General features: G+C 40.9%; 1 protein-coding gene across 1 annotated transcript in view; it reads right to left on the minus strand.

Moving 5' to 3' along the window:
- Positions 1 to 19,764, minus strand: part of PM20D1 (peptidase M20 domain containing 1) — a 123,358-nt gene that overhangs the window by 89,556 nt on the left and 14,038 nt on the right. Inside the window, exon 2 of the mRNA XM_069756253.1 lies at positions 13,299 to 13,385. Within this exon, the coding sequence (XP_069612354.1) occupies positions 13,299 to 13,385 (87 nt within the window). The remainder of the gene's footprint in view (positions 1 to 13,298; positions 13,386 to 19,764) is intronic.

A 19,764-nucleotide genomic window follows, 5' to 3' on the forward strand; every position in this document is an offset into this window, starting at 1 on the left:
ATTTTATCCTACTGCCCATGTGAAAATGAAAAAATTGAGGCGAAAAGAATTTTTTTGTGAAAAAAAAGTACTTTTTCATTTTTACAGATCAATTTGTGAAGCATCTGAGGGTTTAAAGTGCTCACTAGGCATCTAAATAAGTTCCTTGGGGGGTCTAGTTTCCAAAATGGGGTCACTTGTGGGGGAGCGCCAATGTTTAGGCACACAGGAGCTATCCAAACGCGACATGGTGTCCGCTAACGATGGAAATAATTTTTCATTCAAAAAGTCAAATGGCGCTCCTTCCCTTCCGAGCCTTACCATGTACCCAAACAGTGGTTTACCCCCACATGTGAGGTATTGGTGTACTCAGGAGAAATTGCCCAACACATTTTAGGATCCATTTTATCCTGTTGCCCATGTGAAAATGAAAAAATTGAGGCTAAAATAATTTTTTTGTGAAAAAAAAGTACTTTTTCATTTTTACGGATCAATTTGTGAAGCACCTGGGGGTTCAAAGTGCTCACTATGCATCTAGATAAGTTCCTTGGGGCGTCTAGTTTCCAAAATGGGGTCACTTGTGGGGGAGCTCCAATTTTTAGGCACACGGGTGCTCTCCAAACGTGACATGGTGTCCGCTAAAGAGTGGAGCCAATTTTTGATTCAAAAAGTCAAATGGCGCTCCTTCCCTTCCAAGCCCTGCCGTGCGCCCAAACAGTGGTTTACCCCCACATATGAGGTATCAGCGTACTCAGGACAAATTGGACAACAACTTTCGTGGTTCAGTTTCTCCTTTTACCTTTGGGAAAATAAAAAAATTGTTGCTAAAAGATAATTTTTGTGACTAAAAAGTTAAATGTTCATTTTTTCCTTCCTTGTTGCTTCTGCTGCTGTGAAGCACCTGAAGGGTTAATAAACTTCTTGAATGTGGTTTTGAGTACCTTGAGGGGTGCAGTTTTTAGAATGGTGTCACTTTTGGGTATTTTCAGCCATATAGACCCCTCAAACTGACTTCAAATGTGAGGTGGTCCCTAAAAAAAATGGTTTTGTAAATTTCGTTGTAAAAATGACAAATCGCTGGTCAAATTTTAACCCTTATAACTTCCTAACAAAAAAAAATTTTGTTTCCAAAATTGTGCTGATGTAAAGTAAACATGTGGGAAATGTTATTTATTAACTATTTGGTGTCACATATCTCTCTGGTTTAACAGAATAAAAATTCAAAATGTGAAAATTGCGAAATTTTCAAAATTTTCGCCAAATTTCCGTTTTTATCACAAATAAACGCAGAATTTATTGACCTAAATTTACCACTAACATGAAGCCCAATATGTCACGAAAAAACAATCTCAGAACCGCTAGGATCCGTTGAAGCGTTCCTGAGTTATTACCTCATAAAGGGACACTGGTCAGAATTGCAAAAAACGGCAAGGTCTTTAAGGTCACAATAGGCTGGGTCATGAAGGGGTTAAAATCACCTGAGCCAAATGGGAGGAGTGCTGGTCCAAGAAGAAGACTAGAACATGCTTTGCAAAAAAGAAAAAAAAAAAAAGGAGCATGAACCGCACATCCCAAAATCATACGTTGATCTAAAGCCGCTAGGCAAAAATTAATATAACTAAATATGAGGTTTTCAGTTTAACATTCTGATCAGACTTGGGGAACGCCCTAATATCACCTTTAGAAAAGGGAAGTCCCTGAAAGATATACTGGTACATAGTCATTACAGGAGACCAGCAGCAAAGGGGACGTGGTTGGACAGGAAACCATTTGGTTTCTATAGATGTGCAAATTGCCATATGTGTAGATAAATCATTTAAGAGCTCTTCCACGGGTAAGCTATTTTATCAGAGAGACTTCTCTAATTGTAAAACTATGGGGATAGTATATATGGCCACCTGTCCTCTATTCTAAGGACTATATCGGGAAAACAATAGGCATACTCCCTTGGCCAGACACATGAGGCTATATTACCAGGGAGACCTGGATAACATCAAATTCATGATAACAGAAGTGATGAAATTGAATCCTAGAGGTGGTAATTTGGAAAGGGACAATTTAAAAAAGAGAATGTGAATGGACATTCAGGATGGATGCAATTGCACCCAAGAGTATAAACCGGAGGTCTCAAACACGCGGTCCGCATATGGCCCCTGAGGCAGGCATCTGCGGCCTGTGGTGTCACCACTTGTCTCATGCTAAAAGAGAGGAGTGCGCCGCTCCGTAGTGGCTGTGGCCCTGCGTGATGACATCCCTCTGGCGCTGTGTAAAAACATCACGCCAATGCGCAGAGAGCGGCGGCGTGACTTTCCCCCCATTGCAGGATTTTGCAGGTGACTATGGCTGTGTGTGTACAGCGAGATGATAGCGCCGGATCACATGCAGACAACCTATTTGAACGGCCACGGTCGGTATTAGCACTGATCGCGGCCGTGTAACCCCTTAGATACCGCTTACAATTGTGACAGCGGCATCTAGATGGCTATTTCAGGGGAGGGGCTTACTCTTAAGCCTATGGTAACCTGAGGCCAAGTAATGGCCTTTAGGTTAGCCATCTTTGGGGCCTGGAATATGCAGGGTCCTACATGTGAACTGTCAATATAAGACTGACCTAATATTCTCTGGAAGTGAACTAAGCGATGTAAGGGCAGAACACAGCAGCCTCAATATTGCTAAGGCCTCTTTAACATTGTGTTCTTGCCCATGTTCGTTGGTCCCGTCAGGGCTTATGTCCGAACCAATATAAAATGGGATTTTGACATATGTGCCGAAGGGGCCATAGAATATATAATGGTGCTGACAGTCAACGTGTGCTCTGTCGTACATAATTTTCGGGCGTATACACCTACTGGACGCAGTCTACTATGTCTGAATGTCTGCCTCAAGTATGCAAATAGACCTGAAAATGATGCACGATAGAGCACATATTCGCTCTGCCGTCCCCATTATAGTCCATGGCCCCGTCAGTGCATACACCCGCAGACTGTGATGAATTTCTATAGGAGCAGGACGGACTTGCTAACAGACATATTTTTCAATACATAGAGGACCTGTTTAAAATCATAAATGGCAACGTCATCAAAAAAGTGCAAGATTGCTGCTGAAAAACCAATATTTCAGGAAAAGTGGGAACACATTTTGTCACGGAGGTTGGAGAGAGAGCCAAGTGTCTTATTTGTTTTCAGTTTGTCGCAGTGCTTAAGGACTACAGTGTGCGTCAACATTACATGACGCAGCATGGAGAACAGTATGAAGCACTGTCTGACAAGCAGAGAGGAAAAGCTTCAGCAGCTAAAATCATCTCTTAAAAAAAAAAAAAACTTCTTTTCTAGTGTTAACAAGCCAAGTGAAGCTTCTGTGAAAGTCAGTTTTGAACTCCGTAACATGATAGCAAAACATTCAAGACCGTTTACGAAGGGTCAGTTCATTAAAGACTGTTTTATAAAAGCAAGTGAAATTATTTGTCCAGACAAAAAGAAACTTTTCAAAGGTATAAGCTTGTCAGCAAATACTGTTGCTAGTAGAATCACTGAATTTGCTAGTGACGTTCATCAGCAACTGATTACAGCAGCACAAAGTTTTGAAGCATTTTCCATAGCGCTTGACGAGAGCACCGGGGTAATAGATACTTCATACTGTGCTGTGTTCATTCGTGGGGTTGATGAAAACCTAAACATAACCAAGGAATTATTGGATTTATTACCAATGAGAGGCACAACGACCATTCGTGACATTTTTAAAGAACTTGAAGGCTGCATCAACACAGCAGGACGGCCATGGGATAAACTGGTGTCTGTGGTCACGGACGGTGCACCAGCAATGTGTTCTGAAAACATTGGTCTTGTGGGATTATTGAAAGCAAAACGAAACCAGCTTTCATTGTCAGGTCCTTTCAGTGCAATACACTGCATTCTGCATCAGGAAGCCCTGTGCGGAAAAAGTGTACAAATGAAAGAAGTTATGGACTTTGTGGTTAAGACTGTTAACTTTATACGGGCAAGAGGTCTTAACCATAGGCAGTTCACTTCTTTCTTGTCTGATATGGCCAGTGAATATGGATATCATACCGAGGTCAGATGGTTGAGCCGGGGGAAGAATGTTGAAAAGATTTTTTGCTTTGAGACAGGAGATAGCGCTTTTTATGGCACTGAAAGATAATGACACTTTCCAACTTTCTGACCCAGCTTTTCTATCTGACTTAGCGTTTCTAACAGAGGTCACAGAACACCTCAACGCACTCAACTTGAAGCTCCTTGGCCCAAAGCAGATGATTACAGTGATGTTTGATAATATAAAAGCATTTAGATGTAAGCTGTTTTTGTGGGCCCAGCAGCTGCGCTCTGGCAATTTGACTCAGCTATGCAGTCGCTGGTACGAGCTGAACCAGAACGTTTAACTACTATTCCAATATAATGTCTCAGTTACTACAAGAGGTTGATAGACATTTTCATGAGTTTCAGGAGCATAAAACTGAATTTGCACTCTTCGCCACTCCGTTTGCGGTAGACATTGCTTGTGTTTCAGAAGATCTGCAGATGGAGATTGTGGACTTGCAATGCGACACTGTTCTTAAACAAAAATATATGGACATTGGTGTTCCAGATTTCTATAGGTTTGTCGCACAAGAAAAATTTCCAATACTTCTTAGTACATACGTATGTGAACAGTTTTTCTCTTCAATGAAGCTTAACAAATCAGAACTACGGTCAAGACTTACAGATGAACATCTTTACGCAAAACGCTGCCAACTGAGCAGCCAGAATGAGCTTTGCGACAATTAAACTGGATTGTTAAAATAAACATGTGGAGTAAAGGTACCGTTACACTTAACGATTTACCAACGATCACGACCAGCGATACGACCTGGCCGTGATCGTTGGTAAGTCGTTGTGTGGTCACTGGAGAACTGTCACACAGACAGGTCTTCAGCGACCAACGATGCCGAAGTCCCCGGGTAACCAGGGTAAACATCGGGTTACTAAGCGCAGGGCCGCGCTTAGTAACCCGATGTTTACCCTGGTTACCATTGTAAAAGTAAAAAAAAAAAACACTACATACTTACATTCCTGTCACGTCCCCCGGCGTCAGCTTCCCTGCACTGTGTAAACGCTGGCCGGAAAGCAGAGCGGTGACGTCACCGCTGTGCTCTGCTTTACAGCCGGCGCTGACACTGGGGGACGCAGGGAAGCTGACGCTGAGGGACGCGACAGGAATGTAAGTATGTAGCGTTTTTTTTTTACTTTTACAATGGTAACCAGGGTAAACATCGGGTTACTAAGCGCGGCCCTGCGCTTAGTAACCCGATGTTTACCCTGGTTACCAGTCACACACATCATTCCCCAGCGACCAACGATCTCCCAGCAGGGGCCTGATCGTTGGTCGCTGTCACGCCTAACGACTTCGTTAACGATATTGTTGCTACGTCACAAAAAGCAACGATATCGTTAGCGATATCGTTATGTGTGACGGTACCTTAAGCCTGCAAATTTCCGTCAAGTTTAAACCTAGCAGTATTAGTACAGTACTATAGAATTGTTATAGTAGTTCAAATAAACAATTGTTTAACAATAATTTTTTGCTGTATTAAGTTTGAAAGGAATGCGGCCAGCCAGCTTAAATGATTTTTTACGTGCAGCCCATTTACTCTGCCGAGTTTGAGACCCCTGGTATAAACGTACAGCTGTCGTTTGCTTTTATTACATTTAGATATCTCTTCCATACCTGATAAGAGTATACATTATATATGGATGACTATGAGGGGATATATCTGTAGGCTGCGCTAAGTGAGCTATGGGTCTAATTACCCATGCGAGACATTATTTGCAGCATTTGGCTCCCTTGACCAAGCGCAGTGTATGGGACCTTGGGCCGTGACATGCGTGGTGATAGTTGTATCTGTGATGCATCATAAACCAGAAGTGGATCTGATGGATCTTATACGGCTCAGTCTGGAATGCGGACAAAATGGCCGCGCTTTCCACATGAAACATTGTCAGTGAAGATATAGTTACCGGAAACCGGAAGTAGATTCTGAGCTTCCATGCGGTCTGGCTTGGAGCGCAAAAGAATGGCTGTGCGCTCCATGCAGAGTATGCGCAGTAGAGATTTACCCACAATGCACTGGTATGTGTGGATTTCCGGTCTATCATGCACAAAGGAGGATGGCTCCATACACGATATACACGATATAGCGGGATATTTAAATGGAGGTTAGTAGATCAGTGGTAACACTTCACAACTTATCGAGACACATGCTGTTATATCAGGCCTCCTGATGTGCCAGAGGGGCGAAATGCATTGAGGCAGAGACGGCAGGTGGCATTTTGTCAGATGAGTACCAGGTTTACCTTTATGCCATGATCTTTTGATGGCGATATATATGGCAGTCCTCATGATATTGAGCTGATATTGGAGGAGGAGCTTTATGGCTTATAAGTTGATCATCTGGGATTTATCATGCCAAAGTGCATCTTTGATGAAACTATTTGGGGATTTATATCCACTTGTTAATTATATGATTGGGAAGCATGGTACTATGGTCTAAACAATTGAGCCTGTCCTTCACAATTACCGTTCATGTAAATTGTTTGTTTTCACACACTGTTATGATAGGATATAGAAAACAATTGGGTTTCGTGGCTGTTCTTATGTGAGGATAGCAATTGGACAAAGATGTGTTATTTTCATCATTTTTTACATACACCTTAGATGTGTATCCATTTTTTGAAACAAATATAATCATTTTCATGGTTTATGGATGGTGATTTATGGATAAGATATGGACCATAATTATTCAAATCATCTCTGACTGCCATCAATGCCATATGTGTTCTCTAAATGCTTTTAAAATCACTTTGGGGACTAGGGTATCCTTCGGTGTAGGAGTGTTATATGTCTAGAAATAGGGGTTCCATTATCTATTTATCTTGGGAGGGGGAACTTTTAGTGACTGTAGGACATATCTTGGTACCCTAGGGGCAATCATCGTTGAGCGGGGGGTGCCATAACGCTTCCCCCTAGGGTGCCAACCTCCGCAGTCAGGAAGGTGAAAGCATAGGCACCACACCAGGGACGCCTAGCAACATCCAAGTGGATGGGTTTGTGTTTTCTCAGTGTTTTTGTTGGTTTTTGTGGTGTGAATTGACGGTGTTTTAAACGTATCCAATAAAATTTATACTCCATAGAAGAGTCATCAGAAGAAAACCTCTCCTGTATCTGCACCATAATATTCAGCATCAGAAGTATCTAAATAAGCCTGCATTTCGGAAACAAGTCCTGTGGACAGATGAGGTTAAAATAGAGCTCTTTTGCCACAATGATCAAAAGTATGTGTGGAAAAAAAAAAGAGCACAGAATCTCAGCAAAAGAACATCTCGCCAACCATTAAGCATAGGATAGGATCAATCATGCTTTGGAGTTGTGTTGCAGCCAATGGCAAGGAAAACATTGCATAAGTAGAGGGTAAAATGGATTAAATGAAATTTCAACAAATTCTTCAAGCAAACATAACACCATCTGTAAAAAAGCTGAAGTTGAAAAGAGGATGGCTTCTACAAATTGATAATGATCCTAAGCCACACATCTAAATTCACAATAGACTACCTCAAAAGGCCCAAGCTGAAGGTTTTACAATGGCCCTCACAGGTCCCTGATCTGAACATCATTAAAAATCTGTGGCTAGACATCAAAATAGCCGTGCGTGCAAGACGACCCAGGAATCTCATAGAATAGGAAGAATTTTCCAAGGAAGAATAGATGAAAAGCACTCAAACAAGAATTCAAACACTCTTGTCTGGCTACAAAAAGCATTAACAAGCCGTGATACATTCAAAAAGGGGTGCTACTAGGTGTTAACCATGCAAGGTGCCCAAACTCTTGCATCAGCCGATTTTCCTTTTTTGAAATTTTAAAATGTAAAAGATAAAAAATATATACAAATGTTGCCTAAACTACAAAGAATATGCATTATCTTTCATTTTAGGCCTTTTATTAGAGATCATTTAATCTTCAACTTGCTTAACTGTTCACAATAACAATAATTTTGACATGGGGCGCCCAATCTTTTACCTGCCACTGCAGTGTTATAAGTATAAAAGGTGTTTGCCCCCTTCCTGATTTCCTATTGTTTTGCATGTTTGTCACATGTAAATGTTTCAGATCACCAAACAACTTATAATAGACAAAAATAACACAAGTAAACACAAAACGCAGTTTTTAAATGAAGGTCTTTATTATTAAGGGAAAAAGAAATCGAAAGATACAGGGTCATATGTGAAATAATGATTGCCCCCTAAACGTAATAACTGGTTGTACCACCCGTAGAAGCAACAAGTGCAATCAAACGTTTGCGCTAACTGGCAATGAGTCTTTTACAACGCTATGGAGGAATTTTGGCCTACTCATCTTTGCATAATTGTTGTAATTCAGCCACATTGAAGGGTTTCCGAGTATGAGCAGCCTTTTTAACCCTCCGTCACATACAACTGATCTGACAGGCGCTTCTCTTTTACTTTCATTTCTCCTTCCTCACCAGATTGTGAGGAAACCCCCTCCCTCCAGGTAGTCTCCTGTCTCTTGAAGGTCTGTGAAACCTGATATCACAGTTGGATTTCAGAGCTTCAGGGGAGAGGATATAGCTGCACAGATCTCTCAGGCTCATTGTATGTGAATACGTCACATTCAGTAAGGTTGGTATTTTATGTTTTTATTCATCACAATAGTTTATTTAGCTTGTTTTATGAATGTATAGCACAAAATGTGAGGATATTTCATAGAAATAAGGGAGATTTTATAAAAGAAAGTGTGCTGCTCAGGCATATACAGTAGTTCCCTAACATATTCCTTCTCTTGCTTCAGATTATCTGCTGAAATGGAGAGGAAAATGTACAATTTATCCAAACAACTTGATGTTGAGGAAGTAACAAACATGCTGTTAGATGATAGAGACCTCACACTGAATGAGGATTTAGGAGAGGAAAGTGAGATTGATTCTCATGATGAGGTGGAAGAATGTGTCCTGGATTCTGAAACAGAGCAAGATGGTGACAGTGGTGAGGATGAAGAAGTTGGATCATATTATATTGGAAAAGATAAAAATACTAAATGGAACAAGAAGCCATTCCAGAAAAAAACGTAGGGAACCTTTAAACATTATTACTCACCTTCCTGCAGTAATAGGAACTGCACGTAATGCAAAAACTGCAGTTGAATGCTGGAACAGTATATTTACAGATGACATTCTGGACTCTATTGTCACATATACCAACCAATATATAGACATTATAAAGGACAAGTACATCTGCAACAGAACCATCAAGCCCACAGATGAAATAGAACTGCGTGCTTTTTTTGGATTACTGTACCTTGCAGGAGCTTATAGGGCAAATAGACAAAGTTTGGAGGAACTTTGGGGTAAAGATGGGGATGGAGTTGAAAAATTTAGCCTTGTTATGTCCATAAACAGATTCAAGATTCTAATTCGTTGCCTTCGGTTTGACGACAGAACTACCCGAACCGAACGCAAAACACATGACCGACTTGCTCCAATTCGTGATATATTTCAAAGATTTGTTGTAAACTGTAAACAAAGTTATTACCCTGGAGAGAATCTCACTATTGAGGAAATGCTCCCTGGTTTTCGTGGTAGATGTGCCTTTCGTCAATATATTCCATCAAAGCCAAACAAATATGGAATAAAAATGTATGCCCTTGTTGATGCCAGTAAGACCTACACTTACAACCTGGAAGTTTATGCAGGAAAACAACCAGAAGGTCCTTACTGTGTGAGCAACAAACCCATTGATGTTGTAAAAAGACTGGCTGAACCCTTATTTGGATCGGGTCGCAATATTACAGCTGACAATTGGTTTACAAGTTGTGATCTGATTGATTATCTGAAAATTCAGAAGCTGTCATATGTGGGAACTGTAAGAAAAAACAAAAGGGAATTGCCGCCACAGTTTGTAAGTGTGAAAGAGAGACAACAGTACAGCAGTATGTTTGCATTCCATAATGGAAAGGCTTTAGTTTCCTATGTACCACATGCCAAAAAAATCGTACTTCTTCTATCAACACTTCATGATGATGCTGCCATCGATCCTGGGACTGGGGCAGAAAAAAAACCGGAGATAATTACATTTTACAATGCCACCAAAGGGGGTGTGGATACAGCAGATCAGATGTGCTCCACTTTCAACGTCAGCAGAAACATCAAACGCTGGCCAATGGTCATATTTTTTGCTATGTTGAATTTGGGTGGTATAAATTCACAAGTAATTTATCTTGAAAACAAGCTTGAACCACTCCGTAGACGATTGTATCTGAAAAAATTGGCCCATGAACTAGTACTTGGAGAGCTACGCAGGAGAAGCGTGAAAACAATCGGTATCCCCTCTCGCCTTCAAGTTCAGCTCAAAAGGTTCCGCCCAGAAGATGATGGTGAAAAGTCACCATCTGCACCACCTCACAAAAGAAGGAGATGCACCACCTGCCAAACGGAAAGCGGAACCAGAAGGCTTTCAAATTATGAATGTCTCAAATGTCATAAAGCAATTTGCCTGACACATGCAAAAATGGTGTGTAATTCTTGCTATTTGCTCTGCAAGTGTGACTTTTCTGGGGAAACCTCAGCATCTACTTCTGATTGAATATGTTTTTAATAGTACTTAAGGTACCTTAAAATTAAGTTTGTGTTCAAAAATTTTCTTTGTACATTTTTTTGAGAGAGTCGAACTGGGGACTATTTGGCGGGAGTTTTGAAAAGTTTGTATTTCGTAGTTATTAGTTTTATGTTAAGTAAATGTTTTTTTTTGCAACTGATTATGTGTAGTCTCTTTTATTACATCCCTATGAAGGTCACTGATCACTTTTAGAGCACTGGAATTGCAAACATTAGATATTATAGGTATTTTTCCAGCAGGCGCCTGACAGGCACATTGTATGTGAACTCGTTAGTCCGAATATTGTATGTGACGGAGGGCTAAGGTCATGCCACAGCATCTCAATCAGATTAAGGTCAGGACTTTGACTAGGCCACTCCAAAGTCAATTTGTTTTTCTTAAACCATTCAAAGGTGGACTTACTGGAATGTTTTGGATCATTGACCTGCTGCATAACCCAAGTGCACTACAGCATGAAGTCACAAACAGATGGCCGGACATTTTCTTTCAGGTTTTTTGGTAGACAGCAGAATTCATGGTTTTATTTACCACAGCAAGTCTTCCATGTCCTGAAGAAGCAAAACATCCCCAGAACATCACATTACCACCAACATATTTTACTGTTGGGATGACGTTCCTTTTTTTGAAATGCTGTGTTACTTCTACGCCAGATATAATGGGACATACTCCTTCCAATCAACATTTGTCTTGTTATCAAGATATTTTCTGGAAAAACTGAGATGAGCCTTTATGTTCTTACTGCACAGCAATGCGATGAAGGCCATTTTTGCCCAGTCTCTTTGCTATGATAGAGTAATGAACACTGACCATAACTGAGGCAAGTGAGGCCGTCAGTTCTTTGGATGTTGTTGTGGGTTCTTTTGTGACTTCTTGGGTGAGTCGTCACTGCACTTATAGGGTAAATTTGGTCAGCTGGCCACTCCTGGGAAGGTGCACCACTGTTTCTTGTTTTCGCCATTTGTGGATGATGGCTCACTGTGGTTTGCTGGCGTCCCAAAGCTTTAGAAATGGCTTTATAACCTTTTCAAGACTGATAGATCTCAGTTACTTTGTTGCTCATTTGTTTCAGAATTTCTTTGGATCGCGGCATGATGTCTAGCTTTTGAGGGTCTTTTGGTCTACTTCACTGTCCGGAAGGTCCTATTTAAGTGATTTTTTTAATCACTTATTGAGAACAGGTGTAGCAAGTTAATTTGAACTCAGTTTTCCAAAAGATGTGATAAATCACAGTTAATTTATGTTTTTAAGGGGGAGGGGCAATCACTTTCACACAGGGCTCATTAGGTTTGGATTCATTTTTTCCTTAATAATAAAAGACCTTCATTTAAAAACTTAATTTTGTGTTTACTTGTGTTATCTTTATCTAATATTTAACTTTGGTTGGCTATATGAAATAGTTAAGTATGACAAACATGCAAAACAATAGGAAATCAAGAAGGGGCAAACACCTTTTTCATACAACTGTATACATATAGATTGACTATAGGGTAAATTAGAGTTAATAGTTGGGACTAGCCAATAGTGTGAGGAGCTAATGCAAAGGGAAAGTGACTGCTTCCTGTGAGAAACTCAGAAAAGGCCTGGAGTGCAAAGTGAGTGGACGTAAAGGTCCACAGTGCACAGTGCCGCATTCGAGGGGGACCCTAAATGAGAGGAAACCGAAGAAGAGATAGAGAGATCATGAGCATAATTGTCCGCGAGACAGAGTGGCCTTCCTGAGATGGGTCCTAGGAGATGACACCTAGCCATGAGACTCCGAGGTGATAACTCTTGAAAGTAACGGGCCTAAAAAGGAATGAGCATGGGGAACTAGTGACCCGAGAGGACGTTCCAGGGCACAGGTTGTATAAGAAACAGGAAGCGGAATATGTAAAGGAGACCTATTGATCAGGACTGTAGAGGTGAAGTAGGGAGAAACAGCAGACAGAGAGATCACTGGAGTATATTACTAAGGACTCATATGTGGGTTTCCTACATCCAATGCAAGTCTATGGGGAAAATCTACACTTAAAAACTCAGTGTACCCGCAAGAAAAATGGGCATGTTGCGGATTTGAAGCAGGCACCGCAGGTCAGTTTATGCTGCATAAAAAAGACACAGTGGGCATGAGTTTTCTATAAATCCTATCCACTTTGCTGAAACTGGAAGATGTTATGCTTTTTTAATCAGTCAAAAAACAAAAAGATCAAGGAGAATAAATGGAGCTTGTGTGCATTGTTATATGTAAATAAATGTATTTGGAGTGCTTTTACATTCATTTTCAAGCTGATTATGCACCAATATCTAAGTCAAAAACTCTTTGTGACAAACCCGGAGTCATAAACTTCTACATGCATTGATTACCAGTATTTGTCCTGTTAGATAATGAGAGGCTGGTAAAATTCAACTACCAATACTGTGAATGGCAGCTGTCCTGCATGCATTATCTCTGTAGCTGCTACATTTATCATTCATCTTATATTAGTACCATACTGTAAATGCAGTATTAACGACAAACATTTAGAAGGATATAGAGGAAGTTACTACTTAAAAGGGAATCCGTCACTAAGTTTTTGCCACCTAATCTGTGGACAGCATAATGTAGTATATCTTATGTTTAGTGTAGTTTTGATAAAAATCAGTGTTTCACCTGATACATACCTTTTCTGATGTATTCTCCAAACTCAGCGAGCGCTGTAAAATTCTGCTCCTCTTCAGAAAAGGAAACTGTCGGAATTCGGATAGCACCTGATAATGGGATAGGAAGACTTGTGGTATAATTGACTATGCACATAGGGTCTACTGTTGGCACACAATATCCTTTCTACAGTCTGTGCTGTGAATGGCAGACTTTGCTATACAATTACCCTTGCAGCATTTTATCACTTTTCCTGAAGACAGATCGTGATATAATATGTATTTGCATTTACCCATTATCTTTTATTATTTATACATCATAAAACATCATATACATAAATTCCTTACCATTTATACTCCATGCACACAAACTGTGTACCATGAATGCTCTATGTAGACATGTTGTACATCAAATACAAGTCATATTATATATCAGGTTTACTGGTTCTATATCTTGCTTGACCAAGCATACACTATTAGTGATGAGCAAATATACTCGTTACTCGAGATGTCTCGAGCACGCTCGGGGGTCCTCCGAGTATTTTTTAGCGCTAGGAGATTTAGTTTTTCTTGCCCCAGCTGAATGATTTACATCTCTTAGCCAGCTTGATTACATGTGGGGATTCCCTAGCAACCAGGCAACCCCCACATGCACTTATGCTGGCTAACAGATGTAAATATTCGCTCATCACTATACACTATATTATATAGTGTATAGTTATTAAGGTTGATGGAAGACTTTAAGTCCATCTAGTTCAACCCATAGCCTAACCTAACTTGCCCTAACATGTTGATCCAGAGGAAGGCAAAAAACCCATGTGGCAAAGAGTAAGCTCCGCATTGGGGAAAAAAATTCCTTCCCAACTCCACACACGGCAATCAGACTAGTTCCCTGGATCAACGCCCTATCAAGGAATCTACTGTAAATAACCTGTAATATGATAATTTTCAAGAAAGGTATCCAGTCCCCTCTAAAATTTTAGTAATGAATCACTCATTACAACATCACACGGCAGAGAGTTCCATAGTCTCACTACTCTTACAGTAAATCCGCCTCTGTTATTATGATTAAACCTTCTTTCCTCTAGATGCAGAGGATGCCCCCTTGTCCCTGTCTCAGGTCTATGTGTAAAAAGATCATCAGAAAGGTCTTTGTACTGTCCCATCATGTATTTATACATTGTAATAAGATCACCCCTTAGCCTTCGCTTTTCCAAACTAAATAACCCCAAGTGTAATAACCTGGCTTGGTATTGCAGACCCCCTAGTACTCTAATAACCTAGGTCTCTCTTCTCTGCACCCGTTCTAGTTTAGCCAAGTGTTTCTTATACACCGGAGACCAGAAGTGTACACAGTATTAACCCCTTTCTGACATCTGATGTACTATCCCGTCCATACAGTGTCATCAGCAAAAAAAAAAGTTATAGCCCTCAGAATAAAGCGATGCAAAAATTATAAATTTTTATATAAAAAAGTTTTTATCGTACAAAAGCACCAAAACATTAAAAAAATATGAGGTATCACTGTAATCGTACTGACCCGAAGAATAAAACTGCCTTATTAATTTTACCACACGAGTAACGGTACAAACACCCCCCCCCCCCAAAAAAAAAGAAATTCACGAATTGCTGGTTTTTGTTCATTCTGCCTCCCAATAATCGTAATAAAAAGTGATCAAAAAAAGTCATGTGCCCGAAAATGGTACCAATAAAAACGTCAACTCGGCCTGGAAAAAACAAGATCTCACATAACTCTATGGGCCAAAATATGGAAAAATTATAGCTCTCAAAATGTGGTGATGCAAAAACTATTTTTTGCAATAAAAAGCGTCTTTTTGTGTGTGACAGCTGCCAAACATAAAAACCCTCTATAAAAGCCCGCTATAAATAGCAAATCAAAAACCCCTTTATCACCCCCTTAGTTTTGAAAAATAATAAAATTTAAAAAAATGTATTTATTTGTATTTTCCCATTAGGGTTAGAGTTAGGCTCATAGTTGGGACTAAAGTTAGGGTTAGGGCTAAAGTTGGGGGTGTGTCAGGGGTATGGTTAGGGTTATGGTTGTGATTAGGGTTAGTGTTGTGTTTGGGTTATGAGTGTGGTTAGGGTTGGGATTAGGGTTAGGGGTGTGTTGGGGTTAGGGTTGGAGTTAGAATTGGGGGGTTTCCACTGTTTAGGCACATCAGGGGCTCTCCAAGCGCAACATGGCGTCCGATCTCAATTCCAGCCAATTCTGCGTTGAAAAAGTCAAAAGTACTCCTTCCCTTCCGAGCTCCGCCGTGCACCCAAACAGTAGTTTGGAAGTGGAGTGTCCGCCGCACACATCCCAGCGGCATGGCGCCCAGACCGAGAGCACCCGGAACGGAGGAAGCGGATCCGACCCCAGAAGCAGCGCTACACTGGGGAGGCTGAGGGACCCCCCATCGCAGGTATCAGCAGCAGATGTCTTGCGGTGGGAAGGGGATTACCACCATCTGCACAGCACCGTCGGAGGACACGCTTGCCGTTCCTATCCGCAGTGGGACAGGAAAAACACTGGTGGGTGGCATGGGGAGGGTCCTTTTAACCGTTTATTGTTCCTGTCCCACTGAGGGTAAGAAGGACGTCCTCCAATGGTGCTGTCAGGTGTTGAACTGGAAATAAAGTATTTGATACCCTAAGTAAGAGTTCTGGCTTCTACAGATCAGTTAGACGGTCCTAATCAACTTGTTACCTGCATTAAAGACACCTGTCTTACATAGTCACCTTCATAAAAGACTCCTGCCCACAAACTCAATTAATCAGTCAGACTCTAACCTCTACAACATGGACAAAACCAAAAAGCTTTATAAGAATAAGCGGAGTGATATGCTCATGCCAAGAGATGAGGTGAGGAGTGACAGTCAGGGTTTAAAAACATTTTGTTCCATCAAATATAGCCCCCAATACAAAATTATTAAGTCTCTCATTTTAAAAAACATTCCCATTTTGTATGAGGATGAAACTTTATCCACTATTCTATCTTCAGGGTGTCAAGTGGTTGCAAAAAAAGCCACCACTTTATCTGACATTCTTTCTCCAAGTTTTTTTGATTCTGGGAATGTTTTGCGCACCTGGCTACATCACACTGGCTTTTACCGCTGCGGTGCTCCCAGATGCCGCACATGCGCTCATTCGGTTGTCGCACATTCTTTTTATGACAGTGATAATAGACAAGAATTCAAAATACAGCGATTTATTAACTGTAATAGCAAGAATGTAGTATATATGATTACATGTACAAAATGTAAATTGAGTTATATAGGGTATACTACTCGTACGCTTAAGACTCGTATCTCTGAGCACATTACTGATATTCTTGTCTCCATTAATAGCAATCGCTCCATGTCTTATGCCTCAAAGCATTTTATTACCTGTCACCAGAGGAGCACAGCATTTCTTCCTGTTGTCGGCATTGAGAAGCTTGCGATGTCAGCCAGGAGAGGAGACTTCAAAAGACGCTTAATGACGCGTGAAGCTTATTGGATGTTCTGCCTCAACACTTGCTATCCTGCGGGCTTAAATGCTTGCAAAGAAATTATGTTCCACTATTAAGATATCACTTCTGTATTTAGTTTTTTATGTTATTTTTTGTATCTTTGCATGTCAGTTTTCTTAATTGTTGGTTATTTGATGGTTTTTGTGATGTTTTTAACGTACGAATTTACTTATGTGTCAGGTGATAGATTCATCCATTGTGATTGGTTGCATCTGGTATTTAACAATGCTCTGATGCACAATGAGCAGCTTTGAAAAAGAACACACTGTTTGAAACGCGTAGCCTGCTGCTACTCATTCTCCTGTGAACCATGTCATTGGACTTTGGATTTTATTCTCAATAAAATTTGGATATTTTTGGAAGCTGGATTTTCTCTTTTCCTGTTTGCTCCATTGTTCCACGTGATGACTGCACGGTATCCGGGCTTCCCCACAATACATGCCTATTAGGTGAGCTGGTTTTCCACTTTTTTTTTTTTTTTTTTTGCTTTATAAGGACGTCAGGCACAAGATCATAGACCTGCACAAAGCTGAAATGGGCTACAAAACCATAAGTAAGATGCTGGGTGAGAAGGAGACAACTGTTGGTGCAATAGTAAGAAAATGGAAGAAATAAAAAATGACTGTCAATCGACATCAATCTGGGCCACCATGCAAACTCTCATCTTGTGGGGTATCCTTGATCATGAGGAAGGTAAGAGATCAGCCTAAAACTACACTGGGGACTTGTTAATGATCTCAAGGCAGCTGGGACCACAGTCACCAAGAAACCATGGCTAACACATTACGCCATAAAGGTTTAAAATCCTGCAGTGCCCGCAAGGTCCCCCTGCTCAAGAAGGCACATGTGCAGGCCCATCTGAAGTTTGCCAATGAACACCTGGATGATTCTTTGAGTGACTGGGAAAAGGTGCTGTGGTCAGATGAGACTCGCCGTGTTTGGAGGAAGAGAAATGCTGCCTATGACCCAAAGAACACCATCCTCACCGTTAAGCATGAAGGTGGAAACATTACATTTTGGGGGTGTTTCTCTGCTAAGGGCACAGGACTACTTCACCGCATCAATGAGAGAATAGATGGAGCCATGTACGGTAAAAATCCTGAGTGACAACCTCCTAGCCTCTGCCAAGAAATTAAAATTGAGTCGTGGATGGGTCTTCAAGGAAGATAATGACCCAAAACAAGGCAACAAAGGAGTGGCTCAAAAAGAAGCACATTAGGGTCATGGAGTGGCCTAGCCAGTCTCCAGACCTTAATCCCATAGAAAACTTATGGAGGGAGTTGAAGCTCTGAGTTTCCAAGCGACAGCCTCAAAATCTTAATGATTTAGAGATGATCTGCAAAGAGGAGTGGACCAAAATTCCTCCTGACTTGTGCCCAAACCTCATCATTTACAAAAAAAGTCTGACTGCTGTGCTTGCCAACAAGGGTTTTGCCACCAAGTATTAAGCCATGTTTACCAGAGGGATCAAATACCATATATACTCATGTATAAGCCGAGTTTTTCAGCACATTTTTCTGTGCTGCATGTGCGGTGATGTCCTGTATGCTATACACACAGTTGGGCAAAGCATAATGTGCATGTGCAAGAGCCAAATGCACTGCGCAACTGCAAAAATAAGAGCACGATCTGTGCGATTCACAGATCGAGTTACGTCAGACACGCCGAGGAGTGGGGGGAGAAGCAGTGATTTAACAATGCCCATTTGACCAGACCAGCGTGATTGACGGGTAAAAACGGCAACTTTACGAAGGTATTTTGGCAGCAAAGGTGGGGAAACAGGGGACAATAAAAGCACTATTGTAAAGCACAGCTTAGGCCCTGTTTAACGCTATTTGTAGCTCATATTGAAAAAACGGGGTGACAGGTTCCCTTTAATGATTCCATCAGAAAGAAAGTCATCTGTAAGTCACCATCTGTAACTGTGCAGTAATCACTTATATGTTCCGTAAGACTGGCATTTACATATGGTGGTAATATCAATGTTGGTCTTTATATAGAGATTATTTTCAGTAACAGCGCAGTCATCTGTTGAGGTTCTCCACCACTATTAGGGTGTGTCACCCAGTTGTACTCAAGTTTATCTGGTTAAGGGCCCCCTCAGAAGTTTCACCCCTCGTGAACCAAAACCTTAGCTACGCCTCTGCAAAAGGGCCTAAAGTTAAAGGTGACACATTTCCTTTTATATTTTAGGCAAAAAAATCTTTTATATTTTAAAAATTACAAAAAAGAAAATGGGCCAATGCAAACATTTGAGCACTCTGCATGGTTAGTACCTACTAGCACCCCCTTTTGAAAGTATCACAGCTTGTAAACACTTTTTGTAGCCAACCAAGAGTCTTTCAATTCTTGCTTGAGGGATTTTCATCCATTCTTCCTTGGAAAATTCTTCCAGTTCAGTGAGATTCCTGGGTCATCTTGCATGCAATGTTATTTTTGAGGTCTAGCCACGAATTTTCAATGATGTCCGGGTCAGGGGACTGTGAGGGCCATTATAAAACCTTCAGCTTGCATCTTTGAGGTAGTCTATTGTGGACTTTAACATGTGTTTACAATCATTATCCATTTGTAGAAGCCAACCTCTTTTCAACAGAGAGGAAGAGGACTAGAACTCTATAACACCATCTGCTGGAAGCAGCGATCCTACAAGTCACTATTGACCTGTTAAGGATCCTTGCAATATGATTTAGCATAAAAGTCAAATCAGAATCTCAATTTGCAGGCACAGTGTGTTGGGGTATTGCCCCTCGTCAGATCAAAGTATGAGATTTTATTTGGCTAGATCGCTGCTTCCAACAGTTGGTGTTATAGAGTTCAAGTCCTCTTACTAGAGGCAATTAGCATATTTAATTTCCCATAGGAGCATTGCACGGCGAATAAGCCTCCTTACATTGACATGCCAGGGTCGGTATGTCACTTTCCGTAAGGAGAAACGTTACCCCTTAAACAATGTTTGCATCAAGAATTTGTTGA

This window comes from Ranitomeya imitator, chromosome 3 (genome assembly GCF_032444005.1).
Source record: "Ranitomeya imitator isolate aRanImi1 chromosome 3, aRanImi1.pri, whole genome shotgun sequence".
Classification (NCBI taxonomy): domain Eukaryota; kingdom Metazoa; phylum Chordata; class Amphibia; order Anura; family Dendrobatidae; genus Ranitomeya; species Ranitomeya imitator.